This window comes from Leptonychotes weddellii, chromosome 5, assembly GCF_054177405.1.
Source record: "Leptonychotes weddellii isolate Sample4059 chromosome 5, ASM5417740v2, whole genome shotgun sequence".
Taxonomy (NCBI): domain Eukaryota; kingdom Metazoa; phylum Chordata; class Mammalia; order Carnivora; family Phocidae; genus Leptonychotes; species Leptonychotes weddellii.
In genome coordinates, this window is record NC_138373.1 from 67,547,013 (window position 1) to 67,574,074 (window position 27,062).

At 38.8% G+C, this 27,062-nt stretch overlaps 1 protein-coding gene across 4 annotated transcripts in view; it reads right to left on the reverse strand.

The window, feature by feature from the left end:
* Positions 1-27,062, reverse strand: part of ADIPOR2 (adiponectin receptor 2) — a 97,223-nt gene that overhangs the window by 37,184 nt on the left and 32,977 nt on the right. For 2 of the 4 annotated variants that reach the window (XM_081820995.1, XM_081820998.1), the window contains exon 2: positions 7,090-7,343. In XM_081820995.1, the coding sequence (XP_081677121.1) occupies positions 7,090-7,260 (171 nt within the window). In that variant the 5' untranslated portion in view covers positions 7,261-7,343. Of the gene's footprint in view, positions 1-7,089; positions 7,344-8,854; positions 8,873-26,947; positions 27,047-27,062 lie in introns of those variants that run through there. The other 2 variants (XM_081820996.1, XM_081820997.1) reach the window with 2 other exon arrangements.

A 27,062-nucleotide genomic window follows, 5' to 3' on the forward strand; every position in this document is an offset into this window, starting at 1 on the left:
GATTTTATTTATTTATTTGAGAGAGAGCACATGAGAGTGGGGAGGGTCAGAGGGAGAAGCAGACTCCCCGCCGAGCAGGGAGCCCGATGCAGGACTCGATCCAGGGACTCTAGGATCATGACCTGAGCCGAAGGCAGTCGCTTAACCAACTGAGCCACCCAGGCGCCCTGTTTTTGTTTTAACATAATGCTCATTATTAGAATTCAGGGCAACAGTCTGGAACAGAAAAGCAAGCATCAAATCTAAAAACTAAAAGAATTTTCACAAATTCTCACATTATTCATATAATATGCATACAGAAGACATACACAATGTTCTTGTTGCTCTTTTCTCAGAGAAACTGATGCACTGAAAAGTTCTGCAAAGTTATAATCAGGAGTCAGATAAACAGAAGAACCTACATCTTCCAACTGTCATTCCAGTATTCTGTGGTATAAGAAAATTCTCTCCAGCATCTGATGCAGCACTGAAAATTTGTGGTTTTTTTTTAAAGATTTTATTTATTTATTTGGGGGGGGGGAGCAGAGGAAGGACAAGCCCCAATGTGGGGTCTGATCCCATGACCCTGAGGTCATGACCTGAGCCGAAGTCAAGAGCTGGACACTTAACCGACTTAGCCATCCAGGTACCCCTAGCACTGAAAATTTATTTTATGAAGTACAGTAACCTACATAAAGATACTGGGATAGGGAATGGCTTTTTCCTTACAAACTGTGGCAGATTATATATTAAAGTTTTCAATTATTCACTCACTCCTTTCCCATACAGAAATAAAACCCCATCCCATTATCTTTGGACCTGGCCACATAACTGCTTTGGCCAATGGAACATAAGCAAATGTAACATACATCACATATGAGCAGAAACTTTGAATGCAAATGTGTGATTTGATTTGTTCTCTGGGACTTTTGCAATCTGCCACAAGAACATGTCCCAGACAGCCTCCTTCAGCCTGGGTCCCAGAGTAAGAATACTCATGGAGCTGACCCACAACAGAATGGCAACCTAGAGCAGTCACACTTGACCTACAGCCCTCATGTATGTTTCTATCGTTCTAAGTCATTGAGCTTTTAGAGTATTTAGTTCCTACAGCAAAAGCTGACTAACATAGGGATGTACTTTTTTGGTGCACAAACATTAAAATATTTACATAACTCTAAATTTCAGTGTGTATGACCTTATAAGTTGTTCTCTCTCTCTCTCTTGCTCTCTTTCTCTAGACACACACACACACACACAATCTTACCTTCTGATTTTCTTTAACATTCAATATGCATATTATGGACATTTTTAGATTAAAAAATTACCAGAACATCTTTCTGCACTGAAGATAGTTGTGTTACAATTCTCAAATTCACATTCTGATACTCAAATACCACAAAAATAAGCAAAGTACAGATTCCAAGTATAGGTCCAAAGAATCCAGGAAAGATTCTCCACAAATCTAGAGTTAGATATAGCAGCCCTGGGATGCCTGGGTGGCTCAGTCGGTTAAGCATCTGCCTTTGGCTCAGGTCATGATCTCAGGGTCCTGGGATCAAGTCCTGCATTGGGCTCCTTGCTCAGCAGGGAGCCTGCTTCTCCCTCTGCCTGCCACTCCCCCTGCTTATGCACACACGCATGCTCTCTTTCTCTGACAAATAAATAAAATCTTTAAAAATAAAAAATATAGTAGGCCTTGTGTCCTCCAATTCAGTCTTAGTGTTTTTTTATAGTCCAAAAACACCTAAAAAATAAGTACTTATATCTACATGTTTGCTGTCCATAGAGGGCAAAATGTACTCATTTATAAAATAAGCAAAAAACGAAAGGTTTTATGTAATTCTAATTTTATTATTATTATTTATTATTATTCTGTGTGGGAAACCAGAAAGTTTAAAATAATTTCAGCGCATGAGAAACACAACTTGGAAAAAAAGTTCACTTGTTTGTTTGAAACATCTTTTTACATGACAGAGAAAGAACTGCTTATTACACATGCCGTGAATACTTATCACCTGCTATTCACAATTTGATCTACTCCAAGGTCTGGCTTCTGTTCCCACTCCTCCGCCAAAACAGCTCTTGTTAAGTTCACCTAGGAACACCATGTTTCCAGAACCAATGGTCACTGGTCTATCCTTTTTGTCCATGATCTCTTTAGCAGCACTAGAAACAAACCAATCACTGCTACTGCTCCCTCCCCTCCTTCTTGAAAGACTTCCCCAGTTTTTGTGATGTAACACTTTCCTGGGTTTTCCTCCTACCTTACCTACTTGTTCTCTCCTTGAAATGCCCTGAGAATGCTGGCGTCCTTCAGGCTGGACCCTAGGCCCTTCTCTTTTCCCTCTCTTCTCTCTTCCTCTCTTAAGTAACCTTAACCATTTGGATGGTTTTAAGTATCATATCTACATTGCAGCTAGTTCCTAAATAAATTACTTCCAGTCCAGGCCACTCTTAGGAATGCCACATTCTTACCCAACTATCTTCTAGATGCATCCACTAAGATGTCTCACGTGCATTTTATATTTAACACAGCCAAAAGCAAGCTCTTGATCCTCCCACCTAAACTTAACTTCACCTCCAAACTTAGCCTCTAGTTTTTCCCATCTCAGAATACAGAATCATACCCCAGCAATCCCAAGTATTCACGTCATACCTCAGACTCATTCTTGTCATTTCCTTCCCTTCTCCCTTAACCCATCATATCCAATCTACCAGCAAATTCTGTCAGCTCTACCTCCAAAGCACAGCTCAAATGTATCCACTTCTTGCCAACTCAACTATCACCATCAACCCAGAATAAGCAACTCTCATGAATTTCTGTAGCAGCCTTCTGACTCATCTCCAAGTTTCTCTCCCGACCAACAGCCCCCAAAATCTGCTGTCTTCGCCTAAGAGCCCAAAGTGATCTTTCTAGAATGCAAATAAAATCTTATCACTCCCTTGCTAAAACTTTCCAATAACCTCCAATATACTTTCTGCATATCATGGTCTACAAAGGTTCTTACCTGAATTTTTTTTCCTCATTTCTTACTATCCTCCCCCTACCCACTGACCACACTTCTTAAATATGCCAAGTTCTTTTCAGATTCAGGACCTTGCACACACTACTATTAATTAAAATGCCCTGCACACACTTTCTCCTTTCCTCTTCCCCAATTTTCCATCAATCATTACTAAGCATTCAGTTACACAATCACTTCTAGAAACTGCCAAAGGTACTAATAATCACCATCAGTTCTTTAAACTGGGTATTAGTATATTTCAGAATAATTCAATGTGAGGCACCTGGCTGGCTCAGTCAGTAAAGCATGCAACTCTTGATCTTGGGGTTGTGAGTTCAAGCCCCACATTGGGTGTAGAGATTACTTAAAAACAAAATCTTAAAAAAAAAAAAAAAGAATAGTTCAATGTGTACATTCTGGAAACCCTTGAGAACATTTCTTAGTATCAGAAAATTGATAAAAATGTAGAATCCTGGGGCAGCTAGGTGGCTCAGTCAGTTAAGTGTCTGCCTTCGGCTCAGGTCATGATCTCAGGGTCCTGGGATCAAGCCCTGCATCGGGCTCCTTGCTCAGCAGGGAGTCTGCTTCTCCCTCTTACTGTCCCTCTGTGCATGCATGCGCGTGCACTCTCTCTCTCTCTCAAATAAAATAAAATCTTTTTTTAAAAATGTAGAGTCCTATCATAACTGGAAAGGAATACAGATATCATCTATGACAAATACAAATCAAGGATAATTAAGTAACTTTTTCTATTTAACAAGGGTAGATGATGGGTCTCCTGACCCTGTGTTCAATAACTTGGTCAACCCTCTTCCAATTCTGTTTCCTACATCTCCATTTTCTTTAAGATAACCTCAATCATTAAAAAAAAAAAAAATCCCTAAATTCATATGGAATGACAAAGGGCCTCAAATAGTCAAAACGGTATTTTTTTTTAAGATTTTATTTATTTGAGAGAGAGCACAAGTGGGGGATGGGAGGGGCAGAGGGAGAGGGAGACACAGACTCCCCACTGAGCAGGGAGCCCGACATGGGACTTGATCCCAGGACTGTTGAGATCATGACCTGAGCCAAAGGTCTGAGTCACCCAGGCACCCCTAGTCAAAATAGTCTAGAGAAAGAACAACAAAGCTGGAAATATGCCACTTCCTTCAAAACATATTACAAAAGTACAGTAACCAAAATTGTATGGTACTGGCAGGAAGACATAGAGACCAACGGAACAGAATCATGAGCCCAGAAATAAACTCAGCATATATAGTCAAGTGATCTTCGGCAAGAACAGCAAGACTACATAATGGGAAAGAGACTAGAGAATCTCTCCGATAAATGGTACTAGAAAACTGGATACCCACGTGCAAAAGAGTAAAAATGGACCCTTACATAATACACAAAAATCAATTCAAAATTACTTAACTCAAAAAAACTTAAATGTAAAACCTGAAACTATAAATCTCCTAGAAGAAAATAGAGAGGAAAAGTTAAGTTTTACAGCACTGGTTTTGATAATGATTTCTTGGATATGACCTCAAAAGCACAAATAATAAAAGCAAATTAGACAAGTGGGACTATGTCACCTAAATAGCTCCTGCACAGCAAAGAAGACAATCAATAGAATGAAAAGGTAACCTATGGAATAGGAGAAAATATTTGCAAACCATATATCTGATAAGGAGTTAATATCCAAAATATAAAAGGAACTCCTAAAACTCAACAGAAAAAAAAAACCAAAACTCAACTGGTTTATAAATGGATTAAAAAATGGGCAAAAGATGTGAAGAGACATTTCTCCAAGTATACAAGTAGAGGAAAAGAATGCTCAACATCACTAATCATCCAAAAAATGCAAAGCAAAACTACAGTGAGGTACCACATCACATCTGTTAGGATAGCCATTATCAAAAAAGAAAATAGTAAGTGTTGGCGAGGATGTGAAGAAATGAGAACCCTTGTGCACTACTGATGGGAACATGATGCAGCTCGTATGGAAAACAGTATGGAGGTTCCTCAAAAAAACTAAAAATAGAACTGTCATATGATCCAGTAATCCTACTTCTGGGTATATACAAAAAAGAACTGAAAACAGTACTGATAGCATTATTCACAATGGCTAAGAGGTACAAACAACCTAAATGTTCATCAGTGGATGAATGGATAAAATAATGCAACTATATACCCATAATGGAATAGTATTTAGCCTTAAAAAAGAAGTCTTGATATACGCTACAACATGTACAAACCTTGAGAATATTATGCTAAGTGAAATAAGCCAGTAATAGAAGGAGAGATACTGCATGATTCCACCTACATGAGATATCTAAAGCAGTCAGACTCATAAAAGCAGAAAGCACAATGGCAACTGCCAAGGGCTAGCAGGGGCAGAGAAAATGGGAGGTTTTCAGTCACGCAAGCTGTAAAAGTTCTAGAGATCTAATGGACATATAGTTAGCAATAATTCATGTTGTGTTTACGGTAATAAAAAGGAAAATTAAAAAAACACCTCCAGTCACTCATCCAAGTAAAATAACAACTGTTTAGGCCTTAGCAGCAAATGAGAGAAACAGCTTGCTGAGCTTAGATAGGAAAGTCTTAGCTACTAGTACACATTACCATAAAATGGCAGCAAGAAAGCAAGGTCTTAACTGTAGATGGAAGTTCTTACCCCAGATATCTGTTAAACTTCTCTCTAAACAGTAATAATGCTGGTTTAAAGACCAAATAATAATATACTTACTATAGGCAAATAGGTGCTTTTTTAATCCTACTGACCTGTCCTCTGTATGTGTGGGCACATACACGCATGCATGCAAATCTTTCACTATAGCACAATCTAGCCAAGAAGATAAAGTTGGCTTAAGAATAGAAGAACTACCTTAAATTTCCTATATTGTGCCTATATTGCTACAGTGCTCTGATGAAATTCTTGTAATAGACCTGAAAGGACAAGAAAATCCTCTGGAGTTCAAACCAACACCACTATTACCCACACAATAAACATATCTCTTAGGATGGTAAAGATACAGTTTGGAGTAGAGGCTTTCAAAATGTTTTAACTACAACCCACATTAAGAAATGTATATATTATTCATATCTATGTACATATTTATATAAAACTATACAATTTCAACAAATAATATAATTTAAAGGTATATTACTACATACATGCACCTCACTGTTCTCTTACTATTTAATTTTTTAAACACTACTTGTAGTACCAAAATCAATTTCACAAACCACTAATGAAAACAACCTACAGTTTGAGAAACATTGTACTAGAGCCACAACAGTGAACACAGGCTATGGAATTCCAAGGATACAAAGCACATAACAAAATGTATAAAACAATGACTTTTCTGATGCTGTTCATAGATACTTATACCTTTGCTCTCTAGGCATAGTTGCTTAAATAATTTAAAAGCTGCTCTTTTCTCTGGGAAGTAAAAGGAAAGATTAAAATCTGCCTCTGTTCCCAGAATTCTAGTGACTCCCAAGGTAGACACTGGAGATAAACCATATTTGGAGTAGTTCTAGCACAGAGTTAGAATTTCTCCAAAAATATAAATGATAATATTTCATAACTAAAACATGGTTGAATTATAAAGATTAAATAGTAACTACAAAAATCCACTTCCTTTCTCGGGCGCCTGGGTGGCTCAGTTGGTTAAGTGACTGCCTTCGGCTCAGGTCATGATCCCGGGGTCCTGGGATCAAGTCCCACATCGGGCTCCCCCTGCTCTGCGGGGAGCCTGCTTCTCCCTCTCCCTCTGCCTGCCACTCCCCCTGCTTGTGCTCTTTGTCAAATAAATAAATAAAGTCTTTAAAAAAAATCCATTTCCTTTCTCAAACAAGATAAAGCAGATTAAGTATGATTTTAGGGTCAGCAGAAAAGGATTAACTATAAAATCAAATAATACCTAGCTAATTTAAAAATAAGACTTTTATTTATCCTGAACAAAAACTTACAAATGTGCTCAATATTCCTTTTCAAAACCCCAACCTCTCTCCAGCAACATCCCCATACTTCTTTTTTTCCTAAATATCTTCCCTCCAGCCACATTCCCATAAACATTGTTTTACTTACCATCCTTCCCCTTTAACTTACTTTTTTATGATGGGAAGAAAGAACAGATGCCTCTAAAACAGGTTCCAAATTTCCTTGGTGGCTGTCATTATCACCTCTCCTTGTACCATCCAGCTGGTGCCCTTTTCTGAGCCTTATATCTGGCTCTGGAGTCCTGCTGCACCCCAATCGGTTTTCTGCTGTCTGGTTCATGGGATACCCAAGCCTTTCTTACAAAGAGGTCTTCCTTTCTGTCCCTTCTGGGGAGGATGGACTTTCTGGATAGTGAGTTGACCCTAAGGAGAGGAAAGCTGTGAATTAACATATTTTAAATAAACATATTAAATGAGTGCTGGGGGAAGACAAAGGTTATATTATTATACACTCAAACAACAGAATACCCAGCAATCATTAAAAATAATAAAACAGGGAGCCTGGATGGCTCAGTGGGTTGAGTGGCTGCCTTCAGCTCAAGTCATGATCCCAGAGTCCTGGGACTCCCTGTCAGTGGGGAGCCTGCTACTCCCTCTCCCTTTGTCCATTCCCCGGTTCATGTGTGCGCCCATGCGCACACGCACTCTCTCTCAAATAAATAAATAAAATCCTTTAAAAAAAAGAGGGGCGCCTGGGTGGCTCAGTCGTTAAGCATCTGCCTTTGGCTCAGGTAATGATCCCAGGGTCCTGGAATCAAGCCCCACATCGGGCTCCCTGCTCAGTGGGAAGCCTGCTGACACTCCCCTGCTTGTGTTCCCTCTCTCGCTGTGTCTCTGTCAAATAAATAAATAAAATCTTTTTTTTTATTTGAGAGAGAGAATGAGAGAGAGAGAGCATGAGAGGGGGGAGGGTCAGAGGGAGAAGCAGACTCCCTGCCGAGCAGGGAGCCCGATGCGGCACTCGATCCTGGGACTCCAGGATCATGACCTGATCCGAAGGCAGTCGCTCAACCATCTGAGCCACCCAGGCGCCCTAAATAAAATCTTTTTTAAAAAAAGAATAAAACAATGTATAAAATATCTATATTTGCTAACAGGAAAGATGGTCAAAATCAATTTTTTAAAAAAAATCAGGATACAAGACAACATGTATAATGTTCCCAGAAGTTATAAAAGTATAATTGTATACGCACAGAATAATTACTAGAAAATACTAAAAACTGTGCTCTTGGTACGTAAGTACACAGGGAAGAATCTAAGATCTCAAGTGAGAAAACTTTTCATTTTGTTCTGCCTGTATTTTTTTTTTTTTTAAGATTTTATTTATTTATTTGAGAGAGAGAGAATGAGAGAGAGCACATGAGAGCGGGGAGGGTCAGAGGGAGAAGCAGACTCCCTGCCGAGCAGGGAGCCCGATGCCGGACTCGATCCAGGGACTCCAGGATCATGACCTGAGCCGAAGGCAGTCGCTTAACCAACTGAGCCACCCAGGCGCCCCCTGCCTGTATTTTTTTTTTACAATATATCATTTTACAGTATGCAATTCTTACTTATTACTTCAAATATACCATTTTACAATACATCACTTTTTCATTAAAACCAGACCAAACTGCAGAAAGAATATGTGGATTTTATGTATAATAGCTGGGTCTTACATATCCAGTCTCATTTAAACATCACAATGACCTCAAAGGGTGTATTTGTGTATCTACTTTTCAGGTGAGGAAACCAAAATTCACCATATTTTGTATGAAATAAATAGGACAAAGTCTCTGACTTTCATAGCACATATCATTGGTAATGTTTTGCATTTAAGTTCCTTAAACGTCTGACATTTCAATATTTGAGTTGTTGTGAATTCTAACTAGACTAACCTGGAAGGCAAGAAACTCAGGACTGGAGCATACTTCTTTTACATCCCTTGAGTTCCTAGAAAATGCTATGCACATAAATATTTAATGAATATTTGACAGATAACATTTAAATGTTCTTGAGTGGTAAAAACTTTCAGAAATCATCACTCTCTCTCTAAATTAGGCTGTAGTAAGTCCTTGGAGTTCAATTATTTCACGTCCTTGACCCTGTACCTCTTAAACTCACAGTACAAAAGCTTAATTTAGACATGTAGTTACATTTACTAATAAGGTCATTATCACAGCCAATCCAACTAGAAACATAAACAGAAGAAGCCAGGGTATGTGTTATGCTCATGAAATCCCATGAGATTCAAAGTTCTTCCTGGAGGAAAGGAGGAGTAGGGCAAAGTGGGAGGGCCTGGATAGCATAAAAAGAAGGTAAAATGCCTATTTGGTTTTCACATATAAATGGGTACGAAGACTAAGAATCTGCCCTAGAATTCGAATTAAGACTAAAAATCAGCCAACTGTTTCATACAATCATGTGAGTTTGCTGCAGGATTTCTCTAAGGGCTTTCAAAGTTTCTGGAGCAAGAACAAACACAAATCTTTAAGGATCACCAAACCTTAGCATGTGCCTATCACTTAAGGGCCTCAGCAAGCATATTAATAATACTGAGATTATAAACTATGCTATTAATGCCCAATTCTAAAAGAGAAAGCAATGCTAATAACTTACACTTATTTATGTGCAGCTCAGAAAACTATTTCACACCCACTACTTCATTTTGTTTCAGGGAAAAGGAAGCTAACATTTATTGTGGATCAACGATTCCACAAAGTTAAATTCTGTACCAGATAATTTACATGTGGTATCTCACATAATCCTAACATATAGCCACCCCCCTGAGGTGTTTTATCCCCCATTTTATAGATGTGGAAACTGAAACTTGGGAGATTAATTTATTCAAGACCATGAGTCAATACAAATAAAGAGGAGCAGCTGGGATTTACATCCAGGTCTTTCTGGCCCTCATGACGTTCATGTTCTTTCTACTACCCAAAAGATTAAGACTGGGGAAAAAAAGATAAAAATTTGAACCCTAAAGGCACTTGGCTTACGTGGCAAGTAAACTACAGAATCAGAATCTTTATTCTCAAATTGTAGCAAGTAAAATAAAGCTTTCTGCAAAGCAGCCTTGAAATATGACCACACCAAACTTCTCATAAGCAGGAGCTATATATGGAGGACTGTTGCTCATTTATGAGAATGTTAATGGAATATTCTATTAGTTAGAATTGTTTTGTAATCTGCAACTCAGAAAAAGAAAGCAGGGGCGCTGAGTGGCTCAGTCGTTAAGCGTCTGCTTTCGGCTCAGGTCATGATCCCAGGCTCCTGGGATCAAGCCCCGCATCGGGCTCCCTGCTCCGCGGGAAGCCTGCTTCTCCCTCTCCCACTCCCCCAGCTTGTGTTCCCTCTCTCGCTGTGTCTCTCTCTGTCAAATAAATAAATAAAATCTTGAAAAAAAAAAAAAGAAAGAAAGAAAAAGAAAGCAAATAACAATAAGTTTTCCCAAAGAATTTGTAAAGGAGTCATTTTAAAATAAAAAGAAGAAAATCAATTTCCAGGAAAGGCCTGAGAGATAAATATACCTTCCTATCAACAATGTTTTCTAAATTTACAAGTAAAATAAAAGAATGAACAAAATAAGGCACTGTATAATCTTCAATCAAAAAAATTTAATTCTATTCACTAATTTATATATACAAAGCAAGAAGGCCTACCACATTATTTTAGTTTCAACAATAAAATTATTGAAGGAAAAAGCATTTATGTCATCCCTCCGGTTCCTAAAGATTTAATAAAATATCCCAATCCTAAAACACTCAACAACTGTAATGTACTATATATTTTAGTTTATTTGCATTCTACCTAATGATAAAATTAATTGCTCCTGGATGCAATGCTTTGAAATCAAAAGCATTGATACTAAAAGTCTAAGGAAAAATTACAAGTAAGGTAAAGGTATCCTTAATCACCATTATTTAGCTCTGTCTTGGAGGTGTTAGACAATTAAAATAAGAGGTGAAAATGAGGGTTGAAAAACTGTAACTACTTACAGATTATATGATACTCTAGCTAAAAACCCAACAGAATCAACTGGGAAAAATTATAATAAAAAATTACCAAATGATTGGGTATAAAATTGACTATGGATATTAACAGCCTGCATCCTAAAAGCCCATAATATTTGGTTACTATGGAATAAACTAATATATAACAATAGGGAAGGGGCGCCTGGGTGGCTCAGTTGGTTAAGCGACTGCCTTCGGCTCCGGTCACGATCCTGGAGTCCCAGGATCGAGTCCCGCATCGGGCTCCCTGCTCAGCGGGGAGTCTGCCTCTCCCTCTGACCCTCCCCCTTCTCATGTGCTCTCTCTCTCTCTCAAATAAATAAATAAAATCTTTAAAAAAAAAAAAAAAACAATAGGAAAAAAAGGATAAAATGCTTCAAAGCAAACCTTAAAATGCTAATGAAGAGCTACAAAAACTGGGACTAATAAATGAGTTCAGCAATGTTGACAAAATATCGACACTCAAATATCACTTTTTTATATACTAAAAATAAACATGTAGAAACTGAAACTTAGAAAAATACTATTTAAAATTACTCCCAAGAAAATTAAATACTTAAGTATACACTTAACAAAGTATGCACAGGATCTGTTTGCCAAAAATTACAAAATGCTGATGAACAAAAAAAGCAACATACCATATTCATGTACTGGAAGACTCAATAAAGATGTCAATTCTCCCCAAATTTTCTATAGGTTTAAATGCAACTCCTATCAAGATCTTAGCATAGAAACAAAATAATGGCAAGCTTACTCTAAAATTTACATGGAAGGCACAAGGCCTACCAAAAATAATCTACCAAAAATCCCTCTATCTAATATGAAGGCCTATTATACAGCTACAGCAGTCAAGACAGTGTGGTAATGGCAGAGGAAAAGACACACAGATTGATGGAACAAAACAGAGATCCAAAATGTAGACACACAAATATGCCCAACTCTTATTTTAAAGATATGCAAAAGCAATTTATTTTTTTATAATTATTATATTTATTTATTTGTCAGAGAGAGAGAGCACATGAGCACACACAAGCAGAGGGAGCGGCAGGCAGAGGGAGAAGCAGGCTCCACACTGAGCAAGGAGCTCAATGCAGGACTCAATCTCAGGGCCCCGAAGGCAGATGCTTAACTGACTAAGCAACCCAGGCATCCCTGGCAAAAGCAATTTAATGGTGAATCACAAAGGTGATAGCCACCCCCCGCAAAAAAAGAGGACTTCAACCTAAACCTTACATGTTATACAAAAGTTAACTCAAAATGGATAATGGACTTAAATGTAAAATGCAGAAGTATAAAACTTGTATAAAAAACACAGGAGAAATCCTTCATAATCTAGAACTATGCACAGAGTATTGAGACTTGACACCAAAAGATCCATAATAGGAAAAAAAATGAAAAATTGGACTTCATCAAAATTAACTTTTCTGTGAAGCACTCTACTAAGAAGTTAAAAAGACAAGTTGTAGACTGAGAGAAAATATTTGTAAATCACATATCCAACAACTATTATCTAAACTATGTAAAGAACTCAAAAATTCAACAGTACAAAAAAAAACACTCCAACTAGAAAATGGACAAATGACAGGAACAGGTGTTTCCCCAAAGAGGATGTACAAATGGCAAATAATCACAAGAAAAGATGTTCAATGTCATTAGCCATCAGGGAAATGCAAATTAAAACCAAAATGAGCTATCATCACAAACCTAATCAGAATGGTTAAAATAAAAAACAGTAAGAACAGGAGAATGACTTGTGGCATAACAGTGTGAGGAGCTCTGTTGACCTGCTCCCCAATGAAAATGATAAAAACCAAAACAAAACATTAAATGCCTCTGGAAACAGTCCTAAAGGTAAAGAGCAAATAAAGAAACATTCAAGATTACCTATGAAAATTCAGTAAGGGGCACCTGGGTGGCTCAGTTGGTTAAGCGACTGCCTTCGGCTCAGGTCATGATCCTGGAGTCCCCGGATCGAGTCCCGCATCGGGCTCCCTGCTCGGCAGGGAGTCTGCTTCTCCCTCTGACCCTCCCCCCTCTCACGCTCTCTCTCTCTCATTCTCGCTCTCAAATAAATAAATAAAATCTTTAAAAAAGAAAAAAGAAAATTCAGTAAGAAAAGCAAGAAGTCTACGGTATCTGAACCAAGATGTCTCTCTTCCTCCCAGGCCCAATTCAGAGGAGCAGAGAATCTACTCCAGACTTCTGCAGTCAAAAACACAGGACCCCTTGGCCTCCAGCACCCAGATGCAATCAGGAGGAACAGGAGGACGCCAGTATTTCTCATTCTGCCTTGGGTAACTATTGCCAAGGCTAATCCCAGATAAACAGTTTACAAGTAGGGGCTCTCTTCCCTCCTACCAGCCAGCTCTACTTGTGGAATTGAGGCAACTGCTACTTGACCATGTTATGCTGAGAATACCAGGGCACTGATCATTCTTGACCCAGCTCATGTGGAGGTCCTACACCAGGAGAAGCAAGCTGAGTGGACCCAAGACCAATGCTCACCGGCCCACCAAGCACTCATCTCTTAGAGTGTGGCTATTACTCAGAGAGAAACTTGTCATTGTCCCCATCCCCATATCTCTAGAGCCTGGTTCAGAGATTTTGCCTGGGGGGAAGAAGCAGGAAGGGGCTAGGCAGGGAGGTCTAATCTCTTCCCAAAAGGCTTAACTTTATTTACAACACAGGGTGAAGAAGTCTAAAGACATTCTAAGGAACAGCGGAAGTACTGACAGCAGATTCAAGATAGAGACTAAACTAGGGGTACCTGGACGGCTCAGTCAGTTAAGCATCGACTTTTTTTTTTAAAGATTTTATTTCTTTGTCGGAGGGCGGGCACACAAGCAGGGGGAGCGGCAGGCAGTGGGAGAAGCAGGCTCCCTGCTGAGCAAGGAGCCCAATGTGGGACTCGATCTCAGGACCCTGGGATCATGACCTGAGCTGAAGGCAGATTCTTAACTGACTGAGCGCCACCCAGGTGTCCTAAGCATCGGACTCTTGATTTCGGCCTAGGTAATGATCTCAGGGTTGTGAGACTGAGGCTCACCCACCTCAGACTCTGTACTGGGCATGAAGCCTGCTTAAGATTCTCTCTCTCCTCTCCCTCTGCCCATCCCTGCCTCCAAAAATTAAAAAAAAAATTTTTTAAAGATACAGGCTAAACTCTAGGCAGGTTAGTTTGCAAAAGAGTACCAGAGAATAAGAGAACTGATAGGAGTTCTCCTAGTGTCTAACAAAAATTAAACACTAAACTCAGAAACCATTCCTTCTCCTAGTGTCTAACAAAAATTAAACACTAAACTCAGAAACCATTCCTTCAAAGGAGCTAGAATTTGATGGGATTAGTCTGCAGAACGATTATAGTCCAGGGCATTCTTAAAATCATGAGGGCAATCAGCTGGCAATTAATGAAGTTTTTAACAGCTGAGTGTGGTCTCAGAGAAACATAAAAAGAGAGCCCAATCTAAACCATTATCACCCTGGATAACTGTGAGCATATCCAAAATTACACCTCCCTGAGAAACAGTATCAGAAGCTGAACACTAATGGGGGAAAAGACTCAACTAAAACAATCCAATCAGTCACTATGCAAGTTAACAAGCAAACAACAAACACTGGAAGAGGCAGGCCAGTACCTGTACTTAGAGCTGCTACATTATCTAAAAGGTCAAGTATCCAATAAAAAGTTAGGAGGCATGCAAAGAAGCAGGAAAGTATATCCATACACTGGGAAGAAAGAAAAAAGAAAAAAAAAAGGGTAACAAAGGTGGTCAAAAGGTGCAGACTTCCACTTGTAAAATAAGTCCTGGGGATATAATGTACAGATGGTGACTAGAGTTAATAAAACTGTATCGTATCTTTGAAAGTTGCTAAAAGGGTAAATCGTCAAAGTCTTCAACACAAGGAAAAGGGAAAAGAATAAATCTTCAAAGTTCTCATCACAAGGAAAAAGTTTTCATCACTACGTGGGGGGAAAAAACAGGCAAGAGAAAATATCTGTGAGAGAGACTAGACGTCAGATTTATCAAATAAATACTATAATGTAGCCATTATAAACATGTTCACACAACTAAAGGAAACTATGGCTCACGGTAACAATATCACATCAGGGAGCTCAGTTGGAGGAGCATGTGACTCTTGATCTCACCGATCGTGAGTTTGAGCCTGACACTGGGTATAGAGATTACTTAAACAAGTAAATAAAAACTTAACAATAATGTCACATCAGATAGAAAATATCAATAGAGACAAATTAGAAAAAAGAATCCAACAGAAATTATGGCATTAAAAAGTACAATAAAAGTCATTAGATGGGCTCAACAGAATTGCAGAAGCAAAAATAAGCACACTTGGACAAAGATAAGACCTTATGCAAACCAAAAGACAGAAAGAAAAAAAAGTAGTAAAATGAAGAGACCCTCAAAGGTAATCCAGAAACCATGAAAACTTTAAAGACAGGACAGGAGGTGAGAAACCTCCAAATGCCCGGGTTCGGCTTACAGGTCAACCACTGGTCATGTCCTCTTAATTACCATCTCCTAAAAATTGTAAAGCAAGAATCCTACATCAAGCAAAACTACCCTTCAAAAGTGAGGGAGAAATCAAGACATTTACAGATAAAAGCTGAAGTGGTTTGTCACCACTAGACCTGCCCTGCAAGAAATGCTCAAGGGAATTCTACAAGGTGAAATGAAAAGGAACTAGACAATACCCTGAAACCAAACAGAGAAATAAAGAATTATAAATAAATAATTATAAAAGCTAACAATGGTTTATAACTGTATTCATTTTCTATGTGATTTAAGAGACTAATCCATTTTTTTTTCTTAAGATTGATTTATTTTAGAGAGAGAGAGAGAGAGCGTGTGCGTGCTCACAAGCGGGAGGGACGAAGGAAGAGGAAGAGAAGCCCTAAGAAGACTCCCCACTGAGCATGGAGCCCAATGCGGGGCTCAATCCCAGGACACCAAGGATCATGACCTGAGCCAAAATCAAAAGCCAGATGCCCAACCAACTGAGCCACCCAGGTGTCCCAAGAAACTAAGACATTTAAAGGAAAAAACTATTAGTGTAACAGCTAGTACTACTGTAACTTTGTAACTCCAATCTTGTTTTCTACGTAATTTATGAGACTGATATATTTAAAAGAACTACTACTTATGTTTGGGGGCAAACAACATATAAAGATGTAATTTTGTGACAACAATAAAAATAAGTGGGAACAGAGCTGTAAAAGAGCAGATTCTGCACATTCTTGAAGTTACTGTAACTTTAAAATGTTAAAGGTAACCCCATGAAAACCACCCCCACACACACAAAATAGCTATAGAATATACAAAAAAGGACATTAAGGAATTTAAACAATGCCCTACAAAACACTGCATGTTTTTTTGTTGTTGTTAATCAACAAACATAGGAATGCAGGAAGGGACAAAAAAGCTATTGGGCATATAGAAAATAGTACAAACAGGCTGAAAGTGAAAGGATGGGAAAAGATATTCCACGCAAATAGTAACCAAGAGTGCAGGAATGGCTGTACTGATATTAGACAGAACAGACTTTACATCAAAAAAAAAGATTTTAAGAGATAAAGAAGGATGGGGCGCCTGGGTGACTCAGTTGGTTGAGTGTCTGCCTTCAGCTCAGGTTGTGATCCCATGGTCCTGCGATCCAGTCCCGCATCAGGCTCCTTGCTCTGCGGGGAGCTTGCTTCTCCCTCTGCCTCTCTCTGTCTCTCATGAATAAATAAATAAAATCTTTTAAAAAAAAAGATAAAGAAGAACATTATATACTAACAAAAGTTTCAAAAAAGAAGATACAACAATCAGAAACATTTAGGCACCTAATAATAGACCATCAAAATATATGAAGCAAAAACTGATGGAATTAAAGGGAAAAATAGTTCTACAATAATAGGGAAGGTTTCAATACCCAGCTCACAATAGTGGAGAGAACCACCAGACAGAAGTAAGGAAACAGGGGCGCCTGGGTGGCCCAGTCATTAAGCATCTTCCTTCAGCTCAGGTCATGATCCCGGGGTCCTGGGATACAGCCCTGCATCAGGCTCCCTGCTCAGCGGGAAGCATGCTTCTCTCTCTCCCACTCCCCCTGCTTGTATTTCCTTTCTCGCTGTCTCTTTATCTGTCAAATAAATAAAATCTTTAAAAAAAAAAAAAAAAAAGAAGGAAACAGAGGACTTAACACAATAAACCAACTATATTTTTTTGTTAAGATTTTATTTATTTATTTGACAAAGAGAGAGAGACAGCGAGAGAGGGAACACAGCAGGGGGAATGGGAGAGGGAGAAGCAGGCTTCCCGCTGAGCAAGGAGCCCGATGCGGGGCTTGATCCCAGGACCCCGGGATCATGACCTGAGCTGAAGGCAGACGCTTAACAACTGAGCCATCCAGGTACCCCTTAAACCAACTATATCTAACAGACATATAGAGAACCACTTTACTCAACAACACACATATTCTCAGGCACATGTGGGACAGACCACACGTTAGGCCACAAATTAAATCTCAATACATTAAAAATCTCACAACAGAATAAACTTACAAATCAGTAAACTTAAAAGAAAACTGGAAAATTGACAATTTAATACAAATTAAACAACATACTTTTAAGCAACTGATGGATCAAAGATGAAATCACAGAAGAATGAAAATGACAACATATCAAAACTTACAAGACAACACAAATGGTGCTGGGGGGGAGGGGAATTTATAGCTATAAATGTTTACGTTAAAAAAGCAAGACCAGATCTCAAATCAACAACCTAACTTTACAACTTAAAGAACTAGAAAAAAAGAACTAACTCTAAAGCTAGAAGGAGGGAAGTAACGAAGATTAGAGCAGGGACAAAGGGAACAGAGGGAAGAAAAATCAATGAAATCAAAAAATGGTTCTCCAAAAGATCAACAAAATTGACATAAACCTTTCGCTAGATGTACTAAGAAAAAGAGAAGATTCAAATTACTAACATTAGAAATGAACCTGGGAATATTACTACCAATCCTACAGAAATTAAAAGGATTATAAGAGAACACTATGAACAACTGTATATCAAAAAATGAGAAAACCTAGATGAAATGAACTTCTAAAAACAAAACCTACCAAGCCTAAAATTATGAAAAAGAAAATCTGACCTTATAGTCCTGTAACTGGTAAGGAAACTTAATCAATAATAAAAAATTTTCCAACAAAGAAAAGCACCAGACCTAATGGCTTTACTCTTGAATTCTACCATTTAAAGAACTAATACCAATTCTCAAACTTTTCCAAAAAAAAAAAACAACAAAAAACTGAACAGTTCCTAACTCATTCTATGAGGCCAGCATAACCCTGATTACAACGCCAGACGAAAACTACAGACCAATCTCCCTTGTGAACACTGATGCAAAAATCCACAAGAAAATACTACCAAAAGTTCAGCGGCATATTAAGATTATACACCATACAATCTGATTTATTCCTGGAATGCAAGAATAGTTCAACACAGAAAAATCGATCAATGTAATATACCACACATCAACAAAATGAAGGGAAAAAACATGCACATCACAAATGATGCAGAAAAAGCATCTGACAAAATTCAATACCCTCTCATGATAAAAACACTCAGTAAAATAAGAATAGAAGGAAACCTTCAGAGAAGTCATATATGAAAAAAAACACAGCAAACATCAAACTCAATAATAAAGACTGAAAACTTCTCCTCTAAGATCAGAATTTTGTACTTCATGTATCTATTCCAAGATAAATTTAATAAATCCAAAGATTAACAAACAATGAAATTAATCCCAAGCACTGAATATAGTGTTTTATTACCAAAATTATTAAGTATAAGCACCTTTTAAAAATTCCCAAGAATTTGGAACATAACAGGAAATTAAGTATTCCTTTCTGTATTTTAATATAGTGTCCTATAACCTCATACATATAGTGGTCTCATCCCTCATACATACACAATGACAGTCTGAAAAAAAATTAAAAGACTGATCATGAAATGACAACCCCAAAAAGTCACATTTTTAATGTAATAAAGGAGTTAAATTATTTTATATATATAGTTCTTATATATAGTATAGCCTGTTTATCACATACAGCTCTCTTAAGCCAGACCTTTATACAGACAGAAATCACCAAAAATGATTTTTAGTTTTAACAATTCAAAATAACTCATATCAACAGTATGTGGATATCTGAGTTACATGTCTCATAGAATATGAGCTATTGTTTGCCAATGCCACTTGACAAATTTTGGACTGTCATAAAATCTCCTTCTGGGACACCTGGGTGGCTCAGTGAGTTAAGTGTCTACCTTCGGCTGGGGGCTGGGGTCATCATCAAGTCGGGTCAGGATCAAGTCCTGTGTCAGGCTCCCTCCTCGGCAGGTAGCCTGCTTCTCCCTCTCCCCGCTCCCCCCCCCGCCCCCCTCCACCCTCCCCCCCCCCCGCTTTGCTTGCACTTATCTCTCAAATAAATGTTTTTTAAAAAAATAAAATAATATCTCTTTCCACAAGCAATTTTTTTAAATGATTCTCAAAGAGCTGTACTTTGCAAATGCCTCCAGAATTGCTATAATCTCCCTAAATAAGAAAGTAACACTACTAAACCCTTTAATTTCCAGCTCTTCACAAGGAAAACAAAACTTGGTACTCTTGAAATAAAAAAGGTTGCTATTATATTAGCGTTACTTTTGTACATTCCATTTTTCAGAACCCTGAATTACTGTGTCCCGGAATGCTTTCTTCTATTAGGTGCCTGTCTTATTATGGACAGAGGACCTGAGCCTCAGAGGTGGAGATCTAACCACAAAAATTAGCAAAAATCAGATCCAGATTTCATAACTCTGACTCCCCACTGAGTTCAAATTCTTGGTAGAGAATGTTTAAATTCCCCAAAAAGACAGTCTTAACCTATTAAAGTTCTTCTTTACCTATCATCATATTAATATATCATACCTACTTTGACCTAAGGGCTGCTCCACTTTAAAAACATTTACCTTGGAATAAAGAGCTCTAGCTCTAGCTCTAAAGAAAATCACTTAATGCCATTCATAGTCCTTCCATCAAACCTGACATTTATTATTTTATAAGAGTCTCCAAGGCTTTTTAGTTCCAGACAGGTTATTTGTCCCAAAGGCACACTTTCTGGCAAACTATGAATTCCCTACATGTTTTCTAATAGTTATAAGCCTGTCAGTTGGACATTGAATTAAACCAAACCACTGTTTATTTGCCTTATGTTTTCCTACTTAATGATTTAAGGCTTTACCTTTCCAAGTTATATTCTCCAACTTGCTGACACAACAATTTGCTAATAATACAGATTTACTTGCCTTAGTGGACAGTATTACACAACATTATTGCTAAAGATATTCCTCCCCTATCCCAAATCCCTATATCCAATCCATTAGCAAATGCTATAGATTTTACCTCCAAAATACCTCTCAAATTCTTTCCATTTCTTTTCCTTTTCTCTATCACTTCTTTTTTTTAAAGATTTTTTTTTCTTTATTTATTTGAGAGAGAGAGAGCACATGAGAGGGGGGAGGGTCAGAGGGAGAAGCAGACCCCCCGCCAAGCAGGGAGCCCAATGCGGGACTCGATCCTGGGACTCCAGGATCATGACCTGAGCCGAAGGCAGTCGCTTAACCGACTGAGCCACCCAGGCGCCCTCTCTATCACTTCTTAGGCCAGGTTATCAATATCTCTGACCAAGAATACTTTTGATAATCCCCTAATGGGTCTCCTTGTCTCTATTCTCAAACCTGCAGTCTATACAAAGGCCAAAGTGTTCTTTCAAACAGAAAAATCATACCAATTACCCCGCTAAAATACCTCTGGTACATTTTATTCCTTGTGCAAAAGAAAACCAAAACCTTTTCTATAATCTCCACAAGGCCCTTCATGATTTGGTCCCTGTCAACCTCTCCAATTTACTTCATAAAGCTCCCTAACCTGTTCAGTTATTCTTCTGATCCTTGTCTATACCAATCCCGAGAGTCATCAAGACCTGGAAAAAGACCTGGTCCCTAAAGTCACCTTTTCCAAAAACACTTACATGACCATCCTTACCTAACACAGCATTACACCACCCTCCATACCAGTCACTGATAGCACTTTACACTTTACACATTTCCTTCATAACACTTCCCACTCTCTGAAATCATATTTTTGCTTGTTTCCTTTTTTATTATCTATCTTCCCCCACCAAACCATCAGTTCCAAAAGTGCAAACCTTTCTGTCCTGTTCACCACACATATCTCTAACAGTGCCTGTCATGTAGTACACCCTCAAATTTTACCTAATGATTAAATGAAGCTTCTATTAGATATTCCTTGGTATTGGGGCACCTGGGTGGCTCAGTAGGTTAAGCATCTACCTTCAGCTCAGGCCATGATCTCAGGGTCCTGGGATCGAGCCCCACATCGGGCTCCCTGCTCAGCAGGTAGTCTGCTTCTCCCTCTTCCTCTGCCCCTCCCACCCCCGTCATGTGCGCACACCCTCTCAAATTAAAAAAAAAAAAAAAAATTCCCTTCAGTCCACAGACTGAACTCTGTCCCCCAAAATTCATGTTAAAGCCCTAACTCCAAGTACTTTAGAATATGACTGTATTTGAAGATAGGGCTATTAAGGAGGTAATTAAATTCATAATGGTAGGGCCCTTATCAAATATGACTGGTGGGCGCCTGGGTGGCTCAGTTGGTTAAGCGACTGCCTTCGGCTCAGGTCATGATCCTGGAGTCCCAGGATCAAGTCCCGCATCGGGCTCTCTGCTCGGCAGGGAGTCTGCTTCTCCCTCTGACCCTCCTCCCTCTCATGCTCTCTGTCTCTCATTCTCTGTCTCAAATAAATAAATAAAATCTTTAAAAAAAAAAAATATATGACTGGTATTCTTATAAAAAGAGGAAGATACCAGAGATGCATATGCACAGAAAAAAGGCCATGTGAGGACATAGCAAGAAGGTAACTGTCTGCAAGCCAAGAAGAGAGATCTCAGGAGAAACCAAAACTGCCAACACCTTGATGTTGGGCCTCTAGCCTCCATAATTGTGGGAAAATAAATTTCTGTTGTTTAAGCCACCCAGTCTGTGGTATTTTATGGAAGCCCTAGCAAACAAATACATCTGCCTTTCAATAGTAGCACGTTTCTTCAGAAATAAATGAAAATTAATTACATCTCAATGTTTATCTCTAGTAGCAGACATCATCATGGCCCTTTAGTCATTTACCATTTGATTTTTAACCACTTAATAAGAATTTGGGGAAACCGCTTCAAGAGCATACAATTAACTAGTCAGTGTTGAGGACACTCAGGCAGGATCAACAAACTTTTTCTGTAAAAGTCCTGATAGTAAACATTTTAGACTTTGCAGGCCATAAAAGGTATCTGATACAGCTACTTAACTCTTACACTGTAGTGTAAAATTGACCTTAGACAATACGTAAGTGAATGGGTGTGGCTGTATACCAATGAAGTTTTATTTATGGACACTGAAATTTACACGTCGTATCATTTACATTCATATGTCACAAAACAACTTCTTTAAAACTATTTAAAAATGTAGGGCGCCTGGGTGGCTCAGTTGGTTAGGCGACTGCCTTCGGCTCAGGTCATGATCCTGGAGTCCCTGGATCGAGTCCCGCATCGGGCTCCCTGCTCAGCGGGGAGTCTGCTTCTCCCCGTCCCGCTCCCCCCTCTGTGCTCTTTCTCTCTCTCACTCTCTCTCTCAAATAAATAAATAAAATCTTTAAAAAAAAAAAAAACTATTTAAAAATGTAAAAACCACTCTTAGCTCATGAGCCATACAAAAAAAGGCAAAAGCCTGGAGGCTACATTTCACCAACCCTACCCTAAAACAGTAAGCTTACTTTATCAACTCCATTTTATAGATTAGGAAATCTCCAGGTTTCCCAACAGAGCAATGATTAACATAGCATCCCAATGCCTAGACTGCAAGTATGTTCATCTATTTCTGTCTACAAAACTACACAAACAGCAGAACAAAAAGGTGTCACAATTTGGGTTTTTTCTATCCTGAAGAACTCTGTGTTTACTAAACCTAAAAAAATCATTATTCTTTCTTAAGTTATATTTCTTCTTACATCATGAAGGAATTGAAAAAATTATATAAATTAACAGATCAAATGACATGTCCCACTATTAACCTGACAATGGCTAGTAAGTACCAGAAACAAGATACAGAAAAACACACTCTTAGATTCTAGTTTAATAAAGATTTTCTAAAATGGAAAAGTGACTCATAACAAAATTTGTAAAACCACCCAAGGTCACAATTCTGTAACTGTTTCCAGGTGCCTTCTTTCTTTTCATTAAACAATGACCACAACATGGTAACCTTTATTTTTTAACTCTTTTAAAAAAAATTTTTTTTGCCTCTTTTCAAGCTTACGTAAATGGAAAACACAAAAAGCACTGAGAAGAATCCTCGCCAGTAAGAAAATGGCTACTGGGGGGCGCCTGGGTGGCTCAGTTGGTTGAGCGACTGCCTTCGGCTCAGGTCATGATCCTGGAGTCCCTGGATCGAGTCCCACATCGGGCTCCCTGCTCGGCAGGGAGTCTGCTTTGTCCTCTGACCCTATCCCCTCTCATGTGTTCTCTCTCATTCTCTCTCTCTCAAATAAATAAATAAAATCTTTAAAAAAAAAAAAGAAAATGGCTACTGGGATATCAGAAAAGGGTAGCTTAAATTATCTTCTTTTTAAAAAGTTAAAGAGTATTTCTTCAAAAGAAAATTTTCAACCTAGAGGTAAGATTGGCAACCAAGTCAGACCTGAAACTTATGCCTCAAAATTCCTTTCTTTTTAAAAGGGACACCTGGGTGGCTCAGTAGGTTAAGTGTCCAACTCTTGATTTCAGCTCAGGTCATGGTCTCACAGTGTGGGATCAAGCCCCTCATCAGGTTCCACACTCAGTGTGGAGTCTGCTTGGAATTCTCCCTGTCTCCCTCTGCCTTGCTCAATTAATTAATTAATTTTTTTAAAAAGAGGTAAGTAAATTATGGTAAAGCAGAATAATGCCCCACACCACCAAAGATGTCTACATCTTAATCCCTGGAACCTGTGAATATGTTATGAAACATGTCCAAAAGAGAATTAAGGTTGTACATGGAATTAAGTCCTCAATGTTTAAGAGTATAAAGAAGCCCTGAGACCAAAAAAGTTTGCTAACCCCTGAGCTAAAAGCCTACAGCAGACAAGAAATTAACTAAGATAGTAGAGTGTGATTTTGGTTCTTTAAGTTTTCATCTAGTCTTTCACCATGTCAAGATAAATCTATATTTTTGTATTTGTAATTTTAAAAACCATTTAGTTTAGCTCAAATTAAAACAAGGTAATGTCTCATCCCTACTTAAAATCTTTAAACGAATGCTCACAGCTTATAGAATAAAGTAAAAACTTCTCAGTACAACACAAAAGGCATGCAATCTTCTTCTCCTTACCAGAAAGCCACTTCAGGTATACTAAATTCTAGATACTCAATATACTCGGCTACCTCTTCTCTCCAGGTGTCCTCCATATTACACTCAGTCTAGAACCACCTCCACTTTCATTTTGCTAACTTTCTCATTTTTCAGAACTCCAGTCAGGTATTCCCCTCTCCTCCAGGAAGCATCCTAAGGTAGGGTAATAACCTCTGTGTGTTCCCACTAGAGTACAAGCAAAAGTATAAAAACAGAGAGCAGTACTTTAATCATCTTTTAAATTCACAGGCAAGTACACTTCTTGGCACACAGTAAATTTTCAAATGTCTTCTGAAGGACTTCATGTTCTCTAACTTAAGATTTTCCTTTCAACTCTGGGGCGCCTGGGTGACTCAGTGAGTTAAGCATCTGCCTTTGGCTCAGGTCATGATCTCAGGGTCCAGGAATCAAGCCCTGTGTTGGGCTCCCTGCTCATCAGGGAGTCGGCTTCTCCCTCTGCCCCTCCCCCAACTTGTACTCTCTCTCTCTCTCAAATAAATAAAATCGTAAAAATTTTTTCCTTTCAACTCTATTACTGCCCCCCCCAAAAGCCTATACGTAAGTCATCCCCCCAAAAGAATTTTTATGGCAGTATAAAATTAAAAAAGAAATCTTGCGTTGAAGAGAATATCTCACTCAAAAACTGTTGCTCTTTAAGGTGACCAGCCCCCAAATATACTCAACAAAGATGGACTTTTTGTTGTTATCAATGCAACTATTAATTTCCATTTTTAAGAAAAGTATTCCTTTGCTCTTCAAAAGAATATGAATATAAAAATTTAGTCCCTGATCAAAATAGAGAAAAATATCCACGAAAATGGCTGCATCATTCAACACAGAAGAAAATCTCTTAACTGTACCCACTCCATTAATAAACATGCTTATGAAGCTGCCAGATAGTTTTGAGTAGCAGAGCTCATCCATCCCCAAAAGATCATCACTTGGGGAGATAGGAGAGACCAGCGTAACTACCAATCTGAGATAAAATGATTTCTGCAGGCTGGAGAATTCACTTATTTAGTCGGTATTTTATTCTTTTAGGCTCTGGAATTCTCCCACTCTTTTTTTTTTTTTTTAAAGATTTTATTTATTTATTTGAGAGAGAGAATGAGAGACAGAAAGCACGAGAGGGAAGAGGGTCAGAGGGAGAAGCAGACCCCCCGCTGAGCAGGGAGCCCGATGTGGGACTCGATCCCGGGACTCCAGGATCATGACCTGAGCCGAAGGCAGTCGCTTAACCAACTGAGCCACCCAGGCACCCTCCCAGACACTCTTTAAAGAAAAAAATAAGAGGGAGGGCACCTGGGTGACTCAGTTGGTTAGGCAACTGCCTTCAGCTGAGGTCATGATCCTGGAGTCCCGGGATGGAGTCCCGCATCGGGCTCCCTGCTCAACGGGGAGCCTGCTTCTCCCTCTGAGCCTCCCGCCTCTCATGCTCTCTCTCTCTTTCTCTCTCAAATAAATAAATAAAATCTTTAAAAAAAAATGAGGGAACAAAAATATGAACTCCCTGGGGAGGGAAAAAGGAGTTGTTTTGGTTTTCTCTAAAACAAGAAATGACAGAATTAGAGCTTTTTTTGGCTCAACATGAAAAACTAAATTCCATTTATAAATAAAACAGAAAATAATAAAACTTATTAAGGCGTGACCATAAGGGAATAATACACTAAAATCAATTACTGATAATATTCTATCATTTACTTCTACCCCTGAATAGAAAAAATAAACTATCAAAAAAAGTGAATCTGACATATGGCAACTCTTTAAGACGACACTGACCAAATCCTAAATTCCAAGTAAGAATATGGAAAGGATGGGAGTAATGCTGTCATTAAAAGTCAGTTTGTGGCTCAGGTCATGATCCTGGAGTCCCGGATCGAGTCCCGCATCGGGCTCCCTGCTCAGCGGGGGATCTGCTTCTCCCTCTGACCCTCTTCCCTCTTGTGCTGTCTCTCATTCTCTCTCTCAAATAAATAAATAAAATCTTTAAAAAAAAAATAAAAATAAATAAATAAATAAAAGTCAGTTTGTAGGGGCACCTGGGTGGCTCAGTTGATTAAAGCATTTGACTCTTGGGGCGCCTGGGTGGCTCAGATGGTTAAGCGTCTGCCTTCGGCTCAGGTCATGATCCCAGAGTCCTGGGATCGAGCCCCGCATCGGGCTCCTTGCTCAGCAGGAAGCCTGCTTCCTGCTTCTCCCTCTCCTTCTACTGCTCCCCCTGCTTGTGCTCTCTCACTCTCTCTGTCAAATAAATAAATAAAATCTTTAAAAAAAAAAAAAAAAAAGCATTTGACTCTTGATTTTGGCTCAGGTCATGATCTCGTGGAGCCTGCTTAAGATTCTCTCTCCCTCTCCCCTCTACCCCTGTACCCCTCCCCCCTGCGTCCCCCAACCCTGTGTGCATGCGCTCCCTCTCTCTCTCTAAAAAAAATAAAGTAAAATAAAATAAAATAAGAAATAAATAAAAGTCTAGGATACCTGGGTGGCTCAGTCGTTAAGCATCTGCTTTTTTCTCAGGTCATGATCCCAGGGCCCTGGGATCGAGTTCCGCACTGGGCTTCTTGCTCAGCCTGCTGCTCCCCCTCCTTGTGCT